The 19,813-nt window shown below is 32.3% G+C and overlaps 1 protein-coding gene and 1 pseudogene across 2 annotated transcripts; one reads left to right on the top strand and one right to left on the bottom strand.

Moving 5' to 3' along the window:
- Nucleotides 1–5,489: 5,489 nt before the first annotated feature.
- LOC114387167 lies at nucleotides 5,490–9,327 on the bottom strand (annotated as a pseudogene). The gene is made up of 10 exons (XR_003661254.1): nucleotides 9,189–9,327; nucleotides 8,921–9,081; nucleotides 8,676–8,756; nucleotides 8,149–8,220; nucleotides 7,711–7,770; nucleotides 7,570–7,622; nucleotides 6,422–6,519; nucleotides 6,228–6,327; nucleotides 6,027–6,130; nucleotides 5,490–5,938 (listed from the first exon to the last, which is right to left on the bottom strand). The product of XR_003661254.1 is annotated as a phosphoglycolate phosphatase 2-like (transcript).
- A 5,778-nt stretch (nucleotides 9,328–15,105) lies between these two features.
- On the top strand, nucleotides 15,106–19,266 carry LOC114388601 (farnesyl pyrophosphate synthase 1). Its single transcript, XM_028349166.1, has 12 exons — nucleotides 15,106–15,414; nucleotides 16,178–16,202; nucleotides 16,370–16,485; nucleotides 16,609–16,695; nucleotides 16,784–16,900; nucleotides 16,989–17,077; nucleotides 17,634–17,685; nucleotides 17,974–18,069; nucleotides 18,233–18,277; nucleotides 18,351–18,440; nucleotides 18,538–18,609; nucleotides 18,870–19,266. The coding sequence occupies exons 1-12, from the start codon at nucleotides 15,304–15,306 to the stop codon at nucleotides 18,996–18,998; spliced, it is 1,029 nt and encodes a 342-aa protein (XP_028204967.1). The 5' UTR covers nucleotides 15,106–15,303; the 3' UTR covers nucleotides 18,999–19,266.
- Nucleotides 19,267–19,813: the final 547 nt, after the last annotated feature.

Genomic DNA, 19,813 nt, shown 5'->3' on the forward strand with positions numbered 1-19,813 from the left:
GTGTATTACTGAATCATCCAGGCTATTATAAGTTTTGGTGGACCAGCCATTGCACACTCACTCACTGCAATTCCCATTAAAGCTTTTTTTTCCCTTCATTATGTACGTACCAAAACAAGTGGCTTTAATTTCATTGTAAAATATAAAATAAAATAGGACCTATATTATTAATGCTCATTGGTGGTTTGTAAATAAGAAAACCCTTCCTCACTTGCAGTGCTATCCAAGCAATTAAATTATTCTCAGTGTCTTTGCCATGCTAGCCATGCAGGGCCCAATTTCTAAATGCCATTCCTGTGATGGGACAAGGGAGCACACAAGGATCACTCAAGCCCTATTGAGAAAGAGAAATATATAGGTTGCATTAATTAATGAGCTTTTCATCCCACAAGGGTTTTTGGCTCAAATTGATTTCATTAGTGATGATGGAGCTTTAAGTCATATAACAAAGTGGTCTAGGGGGGTTATTTTCTGGAGATATGTGGTTTTGCACAACTGTATAAGGTCCCAATTGAGTATGAAATCTCATAAATAATAACAATGAAGGTGGTTGGAATTCATTTTCCCATATGAGTACCCCCCCCCCCCCCCAAACTTCCCCTCTAATAATAAAATAAATAAACAAAACTTGACCTTAATTAATCTTTTTTGTGTTTCATGGAATCCAAATATCTCTCTTTCCAAAAAGCATCCAGATATCTCTACCCTGGCACATCCACAAACTCTTTTTTTTTCTTATTTTGACAACTAGAATGAGATGTGCAAGCACCAGGGCCAAGTAAACAAGTACAAAAATATGAAAAACTAATCCTTTTAACCCCCCCTCCCCCAAACTTGGATTCAGGTTTTACAACAATGCAAATTTATTGAGCTATCACTATAATTCTTCCCTTAAATACCCACCACAAAATCGACACTGGTCAATTATAACACAGATTACATGCCCCTAACAATATATTTTATTTAGGATATGACCAAAAATGTCCACTTCAAACATCAACGAAATGTTTCTTTCTCTACTTTGCTTTAGTACATTTTTTTTTTGCTCTACTATAATATTTTTTCTAGCACTAGTTACGTATGAGCAATTGCGCACCAAATTGGAAAAATCTGAACACGTAACTCAGAATCCAAGTGTCTAAAAAACGACAATAAATCAACTTTGGACTGTGACTTTATTTTTTACCAATGTTTTTTGTTTGATTGCTCGTGTAGTGGACAACTTTCTTGGTTCGTGTCTTGTCTAGAGTCATTCAGCAATAGCCACATGGGGCAATGAAGGGAAGGTTGTGAATTAACATTAGGATTAGTGGGTTTTTGGAATTTGACTCCACAATATAGTACCTAAGTTTGGTCCCAAATTAAAGGGACTTCACGCTTCTCTGGTCCTTTCCCTCTCTCAAACAGACACTTTGTTTTCTCAGTTGCTTTCCTCTTTCTTATAGACCCTCCCCCAACCTAAAAATGTTTTTTTCCTCGGTCAAACCAAACTTTATTTGGGCGAATTTTATATCCTTTTTTGTCTAGGCTTTTTTTCCTTGTAGAAAATGTTGAAAGATGATGATAAGATTTTTCCTTGCCTTTTATTTTTCTAGGTTTAGAAACGTGTGATGTCTTGAGAGTGAGTGGAACCAAACTAAGGCACCTTTCTCAAATACAAAAAATAGTGTCAGCTTTTGTGTTTTAAGTTGCACAAGAGTGTATACATTTCATTTCAGCATTATTTTTTTTAAAAGTTACATTGATCTATTTGGTTTTTTGTTTGTTTAGTTTAGTCAATATTGTTATCAACTAGAGCCATATAAATTAACTTACTGGTCCAAAAAGCTTCAAAACATGGCTGATATAACATGTTTCATCATGAACTCAACGTGGAGATTGGAGAATGAATAGTTGTGAAACTTATGGCACGAGTCATTTAATTTTAAAAGTTCAATTTCAGTAAAACCCAACCAGAAAAAACAAACCTTTAATTGTCTGTACAATATGATATTCTTTTTTTTTTAGTATAAATCATACCGAAAACATGCTTAAGTCGGACAAGATTACCGTGAAATATGGCAAAACTTTGTTCAATGAAGTTTAGAAAATTAAAGCTTACATGTTGAGTTATGACTGACAACTTTTGAATCTTGAACCCCAAATAAGGATAGAGTTATGTGTCAATTGAGAATTAATAATCAACTCACGGAACGTGAGAAATTGGATCACAATCTCAGAAACGGACACAGACATTAAAGTTTTAGCATAATTTATGGGAAACACTTTGTAAATTAAAATTTACTGATACCATTGTGTGATGGAACACTTTTTAACCTTTTTAGGACATTATTGTGGCCTTCTAAACCAATGCAAGTTGAGCAAGCCCTTGCATATGTTTCTACTTAGCCTTCTTTCAATTTTCACTTGACTAAACAAATGCATAGGGCAAATTAAGTATAGAGAAAAACAAAGCAGATCTGAGGCTCCATGCATTGAGGTGCGAGCTACTTACCCCCTGCCCACATGCAGCTAGCTCTATCTGTATATTGAATAAAAACTAGCAGTTTTATGCAGTGGTCCTCTCCCCCTCATTCATATTAAACTCATCACTATAGTTTCTATGATTAAATATTACTGATACACACTCATATTATACTCATATTATTATATGACCAGCTACCAAATGGAAGCAGCATTACAATTAGATTTTGACATGTGGCATGCATGTGAGTCTTGGGCCCCTCAACATAATTTACTTACAATAGTTATTTTTTTTATAAAAAAAAACTTTGGGTCTCTGCAAAGTTTGAATTGTTTTTTGTTTTACTGGTAGAAGGGAATATATTCCTTCAAGCGGTAGACTCTGATGATTCAGAGTTTGATAGTCTCACCTATAGCAGAAAAAGCTTTTAAGAAAGAAAAAAAAAAAAAGCTTTGGATATGTGGGATTTGGCTGCTAGCTTCACTTTTTGGCTTTACTTTTTAGTTTCTTTTGATGTCAAAATCTATACCACCACTACCAAAGCAAGTGCATGTAAAATTTTTGGCTTAATTGGCAAAAAATTGGTTGGATAAAATTTTTGACTGCTACTGTGGGTGAGCCTGTAACCTACTAACAAGGCACAACTCAAGGTTTTTGGCATGGCTACACGGTCCATACATACCGTTTTTTTCCTTTGGTGTCCCTTTCTCACACTTATCATCATTTACATTCTATTTGACCTGTAAACTGTCTGGAAAGGGAAGAAAAAAATATGTGGACCAATTATGATAGTGAAGCTTCTTTAATGTGGATTACTTAGTTTAGAGGTGTCCTTGTCTTTTTTCATTGGAATGATGGAATTTTTAGCAGCAAGGCAAGCTGATTTTTTATTTTTTTTACAATGTTGTTGGTTATCAAATATTGACTAGTTAAATAGTATTTTACTAGATATACATATACCATGTAAAATATTGTTTGACACCATGTGAACTAAGTAATTGTGGAACCGCATCAAGTCTGTGGGTTATTGATTGGTGTCACAGCCGAGGGTTGCGGGAGTGTAAGAAGTCAGTTATTGTGACAGAGCACAGCTTGAGAATATTCCTCAAAATGGGACAAATCACAAGACCCTTTTCTTTTGTTTTTTTCTTTTTCTATCTAAAAGATCCTTCTCTATTTGAAAGTTAATGTTACAATTTAATTTCGTTATTATTTTCTACAACTCCAAGTTGCTTCCTGCAATCCTTTTTTGGCTTCTGGAATGTAATTATGTAAAATTATATTCCAGATTGATTACAAATTTTGACTCTGGAATGACCAATTCAGAAGATAAAAAAAACATTCCAGAAAAGGTATAAAAAGCAACAACCTTTAATTTTAGAGGTAGATAGAGATTCAACAGAGTATCTAGTTGCTTTTGCAAGCCAACCCAAACATGAGCCCATTTTAAATTTGGATCTAATATCACTCAGAGTGCTCACGGCCCAATGTGCCCAAACGAGAGAAGGTAAGAAATTCTTTAAGCTTAAAATATTGGTTTATTATGAACCAAAGAAAAAAAATACATTGGTTGATGAATATGAACTAAACGAGAAGACAACAATTCTATTTATGAAGACTGAACAAAGTGAAAAATGCAGATATGGTTGCCACTATTTTGGATAAAGAATATGTAGCACGTAACCACTTTGCATGGTGACAAATCATAGGAGTAGAGGAAGATTAATCTTGAAGGATTTTAGTTCGACGAGATATAATGTCCCAAGTTACATCTGATGTTGCAATTCCTGATGTGGCTCATACCATAAAACCATGACAAGCTTGTGAATATTGAAATGATCAAACATCGTACCGGGGTGGATACTACAATCTTAACCCTTTAGGACACCGATGTTTGTGAAGGTGGAACATAACCAAGTGAACTTCACCAAAAGTTTCGGGATATAAATTTGAAGAGTCGTCTTTCTGATAGGACTTTACCTAATCTTCAACCATCAAAAACCAAAATATCACATACCTATTCAAATTAATAGTCCTGTTCCACCTTAATTGGCAAGGCATGGAGCTTTGAAATTCAAGACAGGCCTTATTCATGATAGAACACCCAGATCAGATGACTTTGTGCTTGTTCATTTGGAAACTTCTATAGTGTGAAGTTGGCACTTCTTAAAAGAGACAAGTCATAATGAAGAGTTCATGTGGGACAGAACATCTTGCCAATGATGCTAAGTAGCATAATCCGTTTTCTGCGGATATATGATCATGTATTAAATTCTGTTTCGATAGTCCTATCCTCCTATATTGCGTTATCCTGCTTATTATTTGCAACAGGAATATATAGTTGTAGTAGAAAATCATGGATAATATTTTGTCGTCTTATGCGACAATAGCCATTGTCTTGTCGACTGAAACATTGTGGCTTTATCCATGTCGTGCTTATACTTGTACTTATACCACTTATCAGATTATGTGTTGATTTTGTTTGGGAATTAAAACTTGTGCCTAGATATTTCTTAATGTCCAAGAGCAAATGGGCCATTTAACTACTAGCTTATTACTGCCAAACAATATTGTCTCAGTTTTTGTTAGTTTATGTTCTATTCTAGTGCCATTACCTCAGATTATGCATTATATTTCCAATTGTGGTCATTTGGCATTCAGGACTTCCAAATTCCATCAATAAAAAGGTAAATAGCATCATGCTCTTGCGGCGTCCCTCAAACCAAGCCGTGGAAGTAAATTTTTCTAAGAACTGTAATCAGTACATCAGAATCAGATAAATAATAGAATTTGCATCGTTGCAAATTCTATGAGCCATAATATTTTCTAAGAACCTCTGCAGCAAGATTATTATTTTATAAAGCATCCAAGTTAAGATTATGGTTTCTAATGCATCAGAATTTAAATCCAGTGAACCTCGTTGCTTTGGATAAGCGTGTCCTACCTTTGATTGTGAATGAATAAGCCAGAGTTTTACAACAGAGAAGAGCCAAACTGCTAATAAGACGCTAAATGAAGAACTGCAGTATTAGAAATATTAAAATTTTCATTCAGCTTACGATGCCTCATTTATGTAGTAATTGTGGTGCCATACTAATGAAATGGCAGAAAAACCCTGCTCATGACTGATATTCTGTAACGACATCTGAGTACACTGAAATTATATGATTCTGATTCACAGGGGAGAACTATTATAGCCTCGAATAATGCTTGGTGTACATCACCTCACACAAAAGTGGTGTATCAGATATCCAGATGAGATCAGCTATAATTAGATTGTGAAAATTAAATAGAAGTCCAGCGTGTGTATGTAGAGCATTACTGTATAATCTCACTGGGTCATCAAAGAATGTCTAAATTGGGAAGAACCAATTCATGCTCCTGATAAGTCAAGCATGTCAGAAATTTTACTTGTATAGTAGTCAGGTTGAATATTATTTGAAGGATCTTGTAGAGCTGATTGAGTTGTGCAACCTGTTTGCAAAATAAAAGTAATCGCAATACGTTATGAATGACTTCTGTAGTTACATTTATGATACAGAAAAAGACCAGATACTTGAACCTGAAAGAACTAGAAGTGTTTTGCAACCAGCATTTTGTCCAAACAATACATCAGTATCTAGTCTATCACCCACCGTGCACATCTTGGAGCAACTTACATTGAATCTGCCAAAGAGAGTAAGTTATATGCAGAGAAAAACCTAAAATATAACACAAACCACTGCAGACAAGACCAAGAAATTTAAGCATTTAACTTTCTTACTTCTTAAGTAAAAACTCCATCATAAAGGTTGACGGTTTCCCCGCCACAACAGGCTCCTTCTGGGTTGATCCACATATAGCAGCAACCATACACCCTGCACCTGAAATCCAACTTTTCTCAATTATCAGGCCATACAAGCAAGTTACATACTAATCCTCCATAGTTTAAGAATAAAATAGAGTTGAATAAAGGACCAGGCTATTCTTGCAAAGCAATCATATGTCCAACTGCATCACGGTTGGTGGCAATGAAAAGGCATCCTGGATTTTCACGTATGCAAAGGGTTCCATACCTATTAGATGACATCAAAATATCAAAATACGAAACAACTAAAAGCAAGTAATTAAATAAATGTGGATAGAATTCTCAATACAGGACACGTATGTCATTGTTTCACCCAAATATAAGATGATGTTGGCATATATAAATATATGAATTTGATGATTCTATCCACCTGTTATGTAATAACTAGAACAAAAAAAAAATCTACCTATTCACCGAAAGCATGCTAAAATTAATATGCACAGCCTATTTTTAGCATTCTAAGTCACTCACTGGTTATTCTGCTATGGGTTAATTAACAATAAAAAAACTACTTTAATACATCATTAATGTTCTCAAAGAAAAGTAATTTGTTCATTACATTAATCTCACAGTATTATGAACTTATTAGTCATTACAACAACCCACAAATATATCCATACAAATCTTTAATGTAAACAAACTGTTGTGGACAATAATCCAGAGAGATCTCTAAAGATCTGAACCGCAAAGATGTAACCACTCTTAAAGGATAAAATCACATACTTCCCTCACTTAGAGGACAACTATCCTAATTATAGAAGATCCTTACTTTTTTTTGCTTCCCAACTATCCCAAGGATTTCACTTTATAAAAAGGGGCAACCTCCCAGATAGGATCATACTCTACTATTCCCTCACTGTCACACCTGCAACTCCTTTGTTATTAGTGTGTGTCTTTGTGTAGGTAACTCCCAACTATGTTGCTGTCAAAGACCAGGATCATGAAGTGGGATCAAGATTTGGGCTTCAAGACCCATATCAAGATTCAGGTAACAACATGTACATTGAAAGAAAGTTCAAACTTTCATGCACTGATGAAGACAAACTAAGATAGGTCAAGTTATGTCAGCTGGGTCAAAAAAACATGCAATGCCATGGATACTTCAGGTCATACTAGCAAATGGAATATAGTTCTTATAGTATCAATCCTAATTTGGGGTTCCATATATTTATATAAGTAATCAAGGGTTCTGATTTCTTAACTGAGAATTTGGAGACACAAGTCAGAAGCAACATGAACCAGGAATAGATTTTCTTACTGAAGCTTGTAATAGTTAATGTTTGGATCAATACCAACGACTACAGCTCCAACCTGAAAGAGTGAACCCATCAGTTAACTACTGCAAGCACTGATCTCAATGAAGGTACTCAAAGTAACAATGAGCAAGGTGTTACATTACACTCTTATCATATTCAACAAAGCAGTTCTGCTTCAGGTTTATTGTTTTATTTGCATCGCCCTGCAATCAATGAATGCTTTAGTGAGGATACTTCAGTGACAATCCTGTGATTCTCATCTCTCTGTCTCTGTTGTTTGAAGCATTTATTGCCATTAAGAAAATGTAGCCTAATAATAAACTCGGCTATGATCACTTGAGTCAAATGGTTAGCATAAGGGCTTCCTTTTTAACAACACATGCACAAGTGCATGTTATTTAGCCCCAAGTAGTTCCTTCTCAATCCAAACAAAATTTACAAGCAAAAGAGAACATGAACTGAAAAACTAATCTGGCAGAACAGCAGTGGAGGCCTCCTAAGTAGCTCATGAATTTCAATTTCAATGAGGAAAAAAGAAAATTTTTGAGACAGGTTATAATTTATAAGTACGCAGAACTTACCGGACCACCAAAAGCTGCAATGCCAGCAAGCCGCAACTCCTCCAGTATACCCTCCCCACCAATTACATAAACCTGAACATTGAGAAGAGCACCAATGCCAGAAATATCGCATAACTGTATATAGGGAGAAGACATACTATGACAGCACAAGTCTGAGGAAACTGAAAATCAGGAGCCTGTTTGACATAAGGAAAATATTTTCTATTTCTATTTTCACTAATAACTACAAACACCATGATTTTTTTTTCTTGTTTTCAAAAACTGTACGATGTTGTGACTTGTGACCATTCCTAAACAGAGAAATGCTAGCAACACTCTCTCTAGCACATTCTCTTGAACACACTCTTTATTGTTGGCTCAAATTTCTTAAAAATCACAAATTTAGCAGGTCCCACTAGTCATTTGATGAGTCATTCTTCTGATTTTATAATTCTCAATAAATTTCAACCACCAGTGGAGAGTGTGTTAAAAAGAGTGTTTTGTTAGCACTCCTCTTCTTAAACAAATACTACTTGAAATCAGGAAACACGATAAAAAAAACACTGTGAAGGGAAATTGTTGACCTTCAAGTACATAGCAGCCGCAAAAGACGAGGAGAATATCTCATCCTGCCAAACGCAAAAATAACAAAGTCACTACTACAATTCAGAGAACATAAAAAGCTAACAACTAACATTAGCCCGATAAAAAAAACAAAAAAAAAACTAGTACTACAATTCAGACAACACCGGAGTTTTCAAATCGAAAGCGAAAGAACAAAACACGAGCGAACCTGCGAAACCGAAATTCCCAAGGATCGGAACTTCTCGGCGTACTGAGAACGCGACTTCAAGGAATTGTTGGTGACAAAGACGAGCTTCTTGCCCTTGGCGCGAAGCATTTCCAGAGTTTGCGGAACGCCATCGATGAGTTCATCGCCCTTCCAAATCACACCTGACCAATGCGAGCGTGCCACGTGGCATGGTTCAATTTCCGCGAAGATGTTATTTGAAATGGAGTGAGCGGAATGCAGAGAGAGAGAGAGAGAGAGAGTTACGAACCGTCGCAGTCGAAGAGGTCTCTGCAATTGAGAGGTGACAGAGGTTGCGGACTCATCGAAGAAGAAGAAGAATCAGAGAATGAAAAAGGTGTTTCAGCTTCGTTGCTTTTCCCGTTGGAACGCCAACAATAACCACATTCTAAGACGTCTCCAACTTATTTGGTACGAGGAGGAAAAGGAGAAGAAAAAGAAAAACAAAAATTAAAGTTAAAATATAATTTTTGTTATCTTATTTTTCAAAATTCGTAATTTAGGTTATTTTATTTTAAAATACAGATATTTATTTTTATTTTTCTAAAATTTATAATTTTATTTTTCTTATCTTAAAATAAAGATATTTAGTCTTCTTTTTTATAAAATCTACAATTTTGATTATTCTATCAAATTCAAAAAGTATTAATTGGTAAGAAATTATATAATGTGATCTAAATTTAGTCACATAAAATGAAATTATTCATTTAATTTTTATCATAATTAATGTTAATCTCTTAACAATTAATATTTTTAGTTTGATGAAATGATTAAAATGATAAATTTTACATAAGTGGAAGACTAAATTTCCATTTTAATATAGTGGATTAAAATTGTGGATTTTAAACAATATAAAGACTAAATATCTTTATTTTATAATAGGAGGATTAAAATGATATATTTTAAAAAATAAGAGAATAAAATTACATTTAAGTCAAAAATTAACGTTAACTAACACTTAAAAAATGAATAAATGATTAATTTTGTCCCTAAATTTGGATCTCATTCTAGTTTTAGTCCTGAAATTAAAAAATATTTAAATAAATTCCTGAAATCTACTTTTTTTTTCATTTCGGTCACTAGTCAGTCGCCAAAGATCTTAAGTGATAATAATAATATAAGTTTAGGGATTAAAATCAAAATGAGAAAAAAATGATAAATATTAAGGACTTAAATGAAATCCAAGCAAAATTTAAGACTTATTTGAGTTTTCCTTAATTTTAAAAACTAAAATGATACAAATTATGCCAGGCTTGAAACAATGCAAATCGGGTTGGAAGAAGATTTTTTGATAGCTTGGTGGAGGATGTGAGAAAGATTAATATGCACAGGGATACCATAATGTATCTAGATCCTGTGGCTATTTGTAAAAAATATTTGCAAGTGAGATGGTTAATTATTCGTAATATTAGAAATGAGTACGAGATAAATATATACTTGTAAATTTACAAGTATGAGTATATATATATATATATATATAGTATCACTATTAAAGAGTGGAAAACACTAAATTTTTAAGTATCACTATTAAAGAGTGGAAAACAGTTAATTTTTAATTAGAGTTTTTGTTAAACGAATGGAACATTAACTTTAATAATTATTAAGTTAAGTTGAATGATTATATTTATAATTTTATTTATTTATAACTTGAGTTTGAATAAATTAATGTTATATATATATATATATATATATATATATATATTTTAATGTTATGTGCATATGTTTTTAATGTTAAGTTTAAATTATTTAAGAATGAATTTTTATTATAATTGTACAATTATTTTAATTAATTTTTTTATTAATATATTATTATTAACCTTATATAAGTAAAGTATGAGCCATGGGTGCAAATATAAATATATAATATTTAGCCGATATGAGGATGTGGATTTAAATTGCTACCCACACGAGTACGAAACTGACACAAATATTAGTTTTAAACGCGAGTATGATGACACACTATTATAAGATCATATCCTAACTCTACCCATTATTATTCCTAATCTGCGCATGTCTAAGCAAGTTTTGCTTTTCTCCAAAAAACAAGGAACACAAGGCAGTCCATTGTTTGGCTTCTTTGACTTTTTTCCCCCCCTTTTGATAGATGTTGGATTAGAAGGTCCCTTCACATGTGGACCAAATTATCACTCATTATCAACAAAATCCCAACATCTTTCCATAAAAAAAAATTATACAAATTTAAAGGCTAAATTAACTTTTACTCTTAAAAAATCACTTTAATTAATCTCCTCTACATTCTTTTATGTCAATTTCACTTCATATCTAAACAAAGTGTTAAAAAAATTCATACACACAAAAAATGTTAAAATTTATTTTTGATCCTTGAATTTCTTGTTAAATTTAGTTTTAGTCCTTATACTTTAAATAAAAATAAGTACATTTAGTCTCTATTTAGTTCTTCAATCATTAATGTGTAAAAATTAAATTCACCTATTTTTTAATACAAAAATCAAATTGATCGATTTAAAATTATAAATACTTAAACAAGTTTGATTAAAAGTACATGAATCTAGTAGGGATAAATATCAAAAGTTACGTATGACTTACCATCAGAAGATACATTGCTGAACATAATGAAGGCACAACAATCTAGATTGTTTAAAGCACACATCATATGCAACAAGGACAAAAATATGCATTACTGAACATAATGAAGACACAACAATCTAGATTGTTTAAAACACACATCATATGCAACAAGGACAAAAATATCCATAAGTGCACCGAAACACTGAATTAGAAGATGCTAGTTCTCAAAAAGTCATGCAAGTAATTCAAAAGCATAAAACGCGAGGATGATTGTTATGACAACAATTCAATTATCAGAAGTAACAACACAAAAGAAATTTGCAAAAGACTTATATACTTCTATAGTAGCATCTCATGACTAGCCGAAGAAAAATAAGCTAAGGAATTGCTACCTTTGATTACTTTAAGTTGTTTTCTTATCGTTTTAAGCATATTTTTCCTCATGTACACCAACTACTTCCTTTAACAATTTGGAAACTCATAACCCAGAGATAGATTCCCTTTCTCGGTATCAATCAATCGCTTGATCATTTATTTTAGAATCGTGTTAAAGCTTTAATTAATCTAATTGATTAATTTTCACGCGACACAACTTACTACATGCGCAACTATTTTCTTTTTCCAAAGTGTGCTACGCTTCTTCCTTAAACTTTACTAAGTTAAATATTCTTAAAACTATATATGTATTTTTTTAATTTCTTTTTCCTTTTTTATCTGCATCACGATTATGCATTTAGAATATTTCTAGTATACAATTTGTTTCATTAAAAAAAGACAAAATTACAAATTTGGTTTCCCATTTTATCTCTAATTTTAGATTTTGTTTTCCAGTAAAATTATTCACGAATTTTGTCCTCGTATCTAATTAAATCACGCAATGTTGGTCTCAAGCCCACAATTAGACGTTGACGGTTAAAAAAAGAATGTTGACTACACTTGTCAAGTTATTATTGGATGATGATTATCATGTGTCATGTTATGATTCATCAATGAAAATAATAATGCATTTCATCTTCCATGAATTGATATCCAATCAAAATATGAGACATGACCGTAATCATCTGATAAGAATGTGACACGTGATAATTAACATTCTCATATAATAGTCAATGTTCGATTGTACGTTGGGATCAACATTGTGTCATTTGATTAAATACGACAAAATTCGTGAATTATTTTATCGAGAAACAAAATTCAAAATTAGAGACAAAATAAAAGACAAAAATATAATTTTATCTTAAAAAAAATATACAATAAGTTGGGGCCATTGATCTGCACTTTTTTTATATAATAAAAAAATGCAATCATGTATGTCAGTATAAAAACAGGTGCATAGATAGAGATGATAATTAAATAAATATACCACGTGCACCATGCAGACTTAAATATCTCAATTAATAAATTTGGCACAGTGATTATTATTAATAGTTTAATTTTAATATGTCTAGTGAATTTTAAAATTTTTACAATACTAATTAATTAAAAATGGTTTTAAACATAATTTTTAAAGTAATTATGGCAAATAATAGTCAATAATTTTGTTATATATAATACTCTATCTATAATTAAACACTGAAGTAAAAAATTTACGCTATATTTTAATTAAATTCTATTATTATTATCGTTATTATTAAAAATGAAGGAAAAGGTTGCAAGCATTATTGATATTGAGAAAAAAAAATAAAAAATTACACTTTTTTTATAAGGAAAAAAAACTAATACAAAAATTACACTATACCACGTGAACCATACAGACTTTAAATTAAACAGTATAACTAATAAAAATGGCACAGTAGCGTTCAGCTGGGAACAATTTCTCTCTTTCTCCCGTTGTGAAGAGACTACAGCCACGAGATTCATCTTGACTTCACCAACCTGAACAAAACAGTTTAATCTATATCGTTGGATTGGAATATACTTTTGGAAGTTAGAGACGTGAAGCAGGTGATTGTAATCTCCGATTCCACGCACCAACCTCGTGGGGTACAACGAGGGCGTCGTGGGGGAAATCTCGTGTTCTATACAATTCCAAACGAGAGAACCAGACACCCAATTGGAATTTGCCACGTATCAACTTTAAACCTGTGCTTCTTTTCAATTGCCCTTGTCCCCCACACGCTTCAGACTTCACGTGTCTAATTTTTTATTTATTTTTATTTTTTAACTTTTTTTTCAGCCATTTCCTTAATTTTTTTTCCATCTTTACTTTTACTCTATTACATCTGTATTTTCATCCTTACATACACAGGCATATTAAATTCATGAATTTTTTTAAATATTAATAATTAATTTTATCAAAAATAACTTTGATTACTTTATCTTTACATACTAGAAAATCCAAATTCATAATAGGAAAATGATGAATGACATTATAACACTATTCAACACCTAATAAAATATATAAATATTATATGATAAGAAAAGATAAAAATAAATAAATATTAATAAGATTTATATATAAAAGTCTATATATATGCCTCTTCTTAATAATTATACCTAACACGCAGTAAAAAGAAATTTATACCAAACATATTAGGTGAGAATGTAAATTATTTACAATAATGGCACAAAAAAACTAAATGCGATCTAATATAGTACTATAAATTAAAGGAAACAAACAAGTAGATGTTTGTTGGTAGTGGAAAAAGAACGAGGTGGATGTGAAGAGAGGAAACAGAGAAAGGAATCATAATGATGGCAATTTAAGCTTTGTTTGTTGCGAGAGAAATAGCATGAAAAAAGGAAGGGGAGAACGAGAAAGAGCGTGGAATAATGAGATTTCACTTATTTAATAACACTTAAATGCATGTGAAATGTTTGAAAAACATTTGTTTCATGTTGGTTTCCACTAATGGAGCGACGAGATTTCACTCATTTGACAACACTGAAATGCATGTGGAATATTTGAAAAATGTGTGGAGTCCTATGCTACAGCATTTTCCACTCTGAAATGCAAAAAAAAAAAAAAAAAAAACCACTATTTGTGCAACGTTGGATGTGAAAAGAGGAAGGAAACAAATGAATGAAGGATGATTTACGTTCTGTTTGTTACGAGACAAATACCATGAAAAAGGAAGGGAGAGCGTGGAACAACCAGATTTTACTTATTTGACAGCACTAAAATGCATGAGAAATATTTGAAAAACATGAGTCCCATGCTTTAGTATTTTTCATTGTAAAATACGATCAAAATACTGTACATGTAATGTTATTTTTTAAAAAAAAAATTAGGTAAATTAGATTCTAAAGGCTGATACCACATCAAGAAAGATTTTAAGGTTTAACCAAAACTGACAAAAATACTTATACATGATTCATTAATAAAGTCTTCACTTGACAACAAAAAATTAAATTTGTTTTTTTTGAAATATAAGTTTTTTACTTCCCAATGTAAAAATCAAATTTTGTTTTAGATACAAACATTTTATTGGTAACGAATTTATAAATACTTAAATGTGTTGTCGCCTAATGAGTTTCTAGTGTTTTTTAATATCCAACTTATATAAATTATTTATTTTTAAAGAAAAAAGAATAAATTATTTTGTGGCGGTTTCACTTTCACCGTTTCAGGCATTGGTTGTATACATCCCATCATCAGATACATCCATAATTCCACACGCGTGAAATAACTCACACTATTTCATTTACTCACTCACAGGGCGAATAGCTCCACGCTTCTCGTTCCTTAAATTCCTCTTCCCAAGCTCTCTCTCTCTCTCTCTCTGCGTGTTTTCCCTTCTTGTCCATTCATATATATCACAATTTCAACTGCAAATTTTGAACAAAACTTAATTAAGAAATCCTTCTCCGGAGCCATGGCAGATCTCAAGTCCACATTCTTGAACGTCTATTCTGTTCTCAAATCTGAACTCCTCCACGACCCTGCTTTTGAGTTCTCCGATGATGCTCGTAATTGGGTCGACCGGGTATATCATTTTATGTATCCTTATTTTTTTTTTAATTTAAAAAAAATCATTTTTTTCTTCTAATCGAAGTAGTCGAGGATGGGGAAAAGCTGTGTCATTAATATTGCAAACAAACAAAAACGAGAGAGAAAGAGGTTGTAACATCTTTTCGTAGATTTGGTTTAATTGGTATTAGAATGTCTGTGTCATTGACCATAGATCAACTGCGTATCAGCTTAATTAGTGGTCTCGAGTTCAAGCTCGGATATACAAATGCTTACGACCACAGGGGTTCTATTCGGCTCGAGCAGAATTACCTTTAACACACCTGGTAACAAAAAAAAAAAAAGTGCGACATGGGATTAATTTTGAGGTTATTGTGATGCTGGAAAGTTCAAGGAAGGACAAAATGTGATGTTGGAAAGTTTTAGGAAGGAGGCTAAGGAGCTTAATCATAGCGGTTGTTACTTCGGTATCAGCCAAAATAACAACCGTAGGTTTCTTTGGGGGCTTTTGTTTCCGTAAAATTCTATCTTTATATTTATGGTAATCGTCCTAGCGTACAAAAAAAAAAAGAAGAAAAAATCTCAGATTCAGTAAAATTTAAGTTACGGCAATGATTAAAGAAATTTTGTTTGTCGTGGAATATTTAAGTTATACCATTACTTGTTGTGTCTGTTACTGTATATTTGATGCCATGCACATATGTTGCCATTTCATTGAAATATATGCATATGTATTTTGTTCTGTTACTTACTTTGTCATGTACTTTAATTTATTGCAGATGCTGGACTACAATGTGCCGGGAGGTGTGGCTTGAGAATTTATTTTTAGTTTGTGCTGAGTAATTTATTAGTTTATTGTTAGTTTTTTACATAACTTGTTAGGAAAGAAAGGAGGAGGTGTTCTGTTCTGAAGCAATTTTCATAAATAAAGACATAAAGGGTATTGATCGAAAGATGGATTATAACTGCAGGAAAGTTGAACCGGGGACTGTCAGTAATTGATAGCTACAGATTGTTAAAAGAAGGACAGGCATTAAATGATGACGAAATTTTTCATGCCAGTGCTCTTGGTTGGTGTATTGAATGGGTATGGCTGTTGAAAGCTTTTGCCTTTCTTGTTTGAATGATTAAACTAGTTCTAATCGTTTCAGATGTTTACTGTGATGGCATTGGGGGGGATCTTATGATTGTCTGTTGATGGGTTTTGCAGCTTCAGGCATATTTTCTTGTTCTTGATGACATTATGGATAACTCTCACACACGCCGTGGTCAGCCATGCTGGTTTAGAGTGCCCAAGGTTTGTAGAAAGAATAACATGTGCCATTTTGTTATCTTTATGCTACTGTTGTGATAAAGCAATTATCTCTAGTTACGGTATGGTGTAGGTTGGAATGATTGCAGCCAATGATGGAGTTCTACTAAGAAACCATATTCCACGTATCCTTAAAAAGCACTTCAGGGGAAAGCCATATTACGTTGATCTTCTTGATTTGTTTAATGAGGTTGTACTTGTACAAATGTTGAAGTTTAATTTATGTGGATTTCATCTTGTTAAAATGCTTAAAGTTGACTATCATGCTTTTCTTTTAGGTTGAGTTCCAGACTGCTTCAGGACAGATGATAGATCTGATCACCACACTGGAAGGAGAAAAAGACCTGTCTAAATACACATTAACACTGTGAGTACTGAAAAAAAAAAAAAAGAGAACAATCAGGTAGAAATGATTACTGATGAACCACTTTTTTGATAAACATGAAATGCTGGGTCATATGTGAGTGTGACTATAGTAACTATGCAAAAAGAAAAATTCTTCTGCCAGAGAGCAATATCACATCCTTTCTAGTTTCTATAATGTTAGTGTCCAATCAACAGTATTTTGTTAAACTTTGCTGGAAGCTAATATCAGAAGAGAGAAACTGCTTACCTATAGATGTATACTAGGTTATCTTTATGGTTTAAAATTAGAGATGTCTAGTGAGTTTGCTTGCTAGCTTAGAGCCAATTTTTGTGTGAGAGCTGCTTGAGATTTTCAAGAGAATAATGCCAACATCCTTTTGGCTGGGCATGCTGAAGAATATGATGTGAAATTTGCCTGTTACCAGTTCCTTCTCTTCTAGCTAGCCATGTGCTATGTTTCAATGCAATTTTATATATTCCACTTCAGTATCTTGTTCACAATTTCTTTCTTTATTGGAAATCAATACTAATGACTAGCAAATGGACATCTTCTGCAGGCATCGACGTATTGTTCAGTACAAGACTGCATATTATTCCTTTTACCTTCCGGTAAGTATTAATTTTTGTACATTTTTTTTTTCGTATAGCCTCCCTAGTTATGGTTTCTTCTTTGTCCCTTTTCCTAGAGATACTAACGTCAAATGATTCTTCAGTCACACTGTAATTTGTTATTCAGTTTGAAATTGCATTGTTACCTTTGAACCATGCTTCAAATGAGTCTTCACTTAAAAGTAGTTATTTCTTTTTTATTTTATATTTGATTCATTTTCAATAGTCTTATCACACTGGAATATACTATCTGTTATTTATCTTCATATGTATCTCCTCCTTACACAGGTTGCATGTGCATTGCTCATGGCGGGTGAGGATCTTGACAACCATGTTGATGTAAAGAACATTCTTGTTGAGATGGGAACATACTTTCAAGTACAGGTAATACTTTGTTATAGGTTTGACCTCTTGGCTTTCTTTAGAGATCCTTTTGACTCTAGAATGCTGTCTGTATGTCTACATATTGCCCTCATCAGCTATAAATATTTTTTAAAAACTGTATTATAACCTATCTTTTCTCTATCCTTTTCCCCTCTCATTTTAGGATGATTATTTGGATTGTTTTGGTGATCCTCAAACAATTGGAAAGGTGAGCATTCTGGATAATGGGTTTGGAAACATCAATTTCTCTTTACTCTCATTCTTGTTATCCATGGGACCAGATAGGTACAGATATTGAAGATTTCAAGTGCTCTTGGTTAGTTGTGAAAGCCTTGGAACTTAGTAATGAACAACAAAAGAAAGTTCTACACGTAAGTGAGCATCTTATTGTTTCCCGTTTCTTTCCTTATTGCCTGCCATGATTAGACTGCAATAAATCACTTTTTTTTTTTTTTTTGTGGTTTGCAGGAGAACTATGGTAAGGCAGATCCAGAAAATGTTGCTAAAGTTAAGGCCCTGTATAATGAGCTTAATCTTCAGGTTTGAACTTCATTTATATCTAGCTCTAATAATTATAATTTATTGGGAAATGTTACCCTAACATGCATCTTTGCAATATCAGCATATTAAGAAGACATATTAGCCAGACAATAAGGAAAACAGAATTAAGATGTTAAAAGAATAATAGCATTTCCACACATTTTGCAAGAAAATCATGCATATTAAGTTGCAAAACTTTCTGCACATCATGATAGATGCTGATTTTCATTGGATTATTTACTCTCAATCCGAATGAATAGGCTGTATTTGAGGAGTATGAGAACGGGAGCTATGCAAAGCTTGTTTCCTCCATTGAGGCTCATCCTAGCAAAGCAGTTCAAGCTGTATTGAAGTCCTTTTTGGCTAAAATTTACAAGCGGCAGAAGTAGAGTCAACTTAAGGTGAGGACCAAAATTGTTGAACATGCAATAGAAACTAGAGTTGTGATTTCTATCTAGAGCAGTATCATGTTCCGTGGCTTGGAATTTTTCAAAAATTGATTTTCTTCTTGTCATTTTTTTTTAATTTTTGTTTTTTAGTGATAAGATCTTGTTGTATTTTATCTTCTAATCTGTCTTGGGATACTTGTTTGACTATTTATAATTTCTTCTGAAACTTTTGGTTCATTATTATTAGAGTTCTGTTATTTATATAATATATTTTCAGTATCTTTCTCTCTCTCTATTTCTCAATTATAAATAATTAAAATCTCTAACTAATATTTTTGTTACATATAAATTATATTTTAGATATATGCTAAATAATTTATGTTGTGATATATTATTGTTTTTAATTATTGATGATTTCTTTTAAAAAATATTCCAATTTAAGTTAGAACTAAAAATAATAAAAATGATAGATTGAAAGTATAGTTAAACCATTCACTTGATATTAAAAGTATAAGATATATATATATATATATATATATATATATATATATATATATATATATATATATATATATATATGATTGATGTTAAAATTTAAAGGTATAGGAGGATATACCATATGCGTATGCATGTCAGGAGAGTAAAGTTTATCAATTCTTAAAAGTAATTATTAATTTGAATATACTTTTACTCCTTCTCATCTTTAATCTAATGTTGGAGTTTATTATCCGTTTAGTGCCTTGAAAAAAGCATATAGCGTTTTGAAGCTTTAAAACAATAACCCAACACAGATTAATAATTACTTTGAATTTGAA

Source organism: Glycine soja, chromosome 15 (assembly GCF_004193775.1).
Source record: "Glycine soja cultivar W05 chromosome 15, ASM419377v2, whole genome shotgun sequence".
Taxonomy (NCBI): domain Eukaryota; kingdom Viridiplantae; phylum Streptophyta; class Magnoliopsida; order Fabales; family Fabaceae; genus Glycine; species Glycine soja.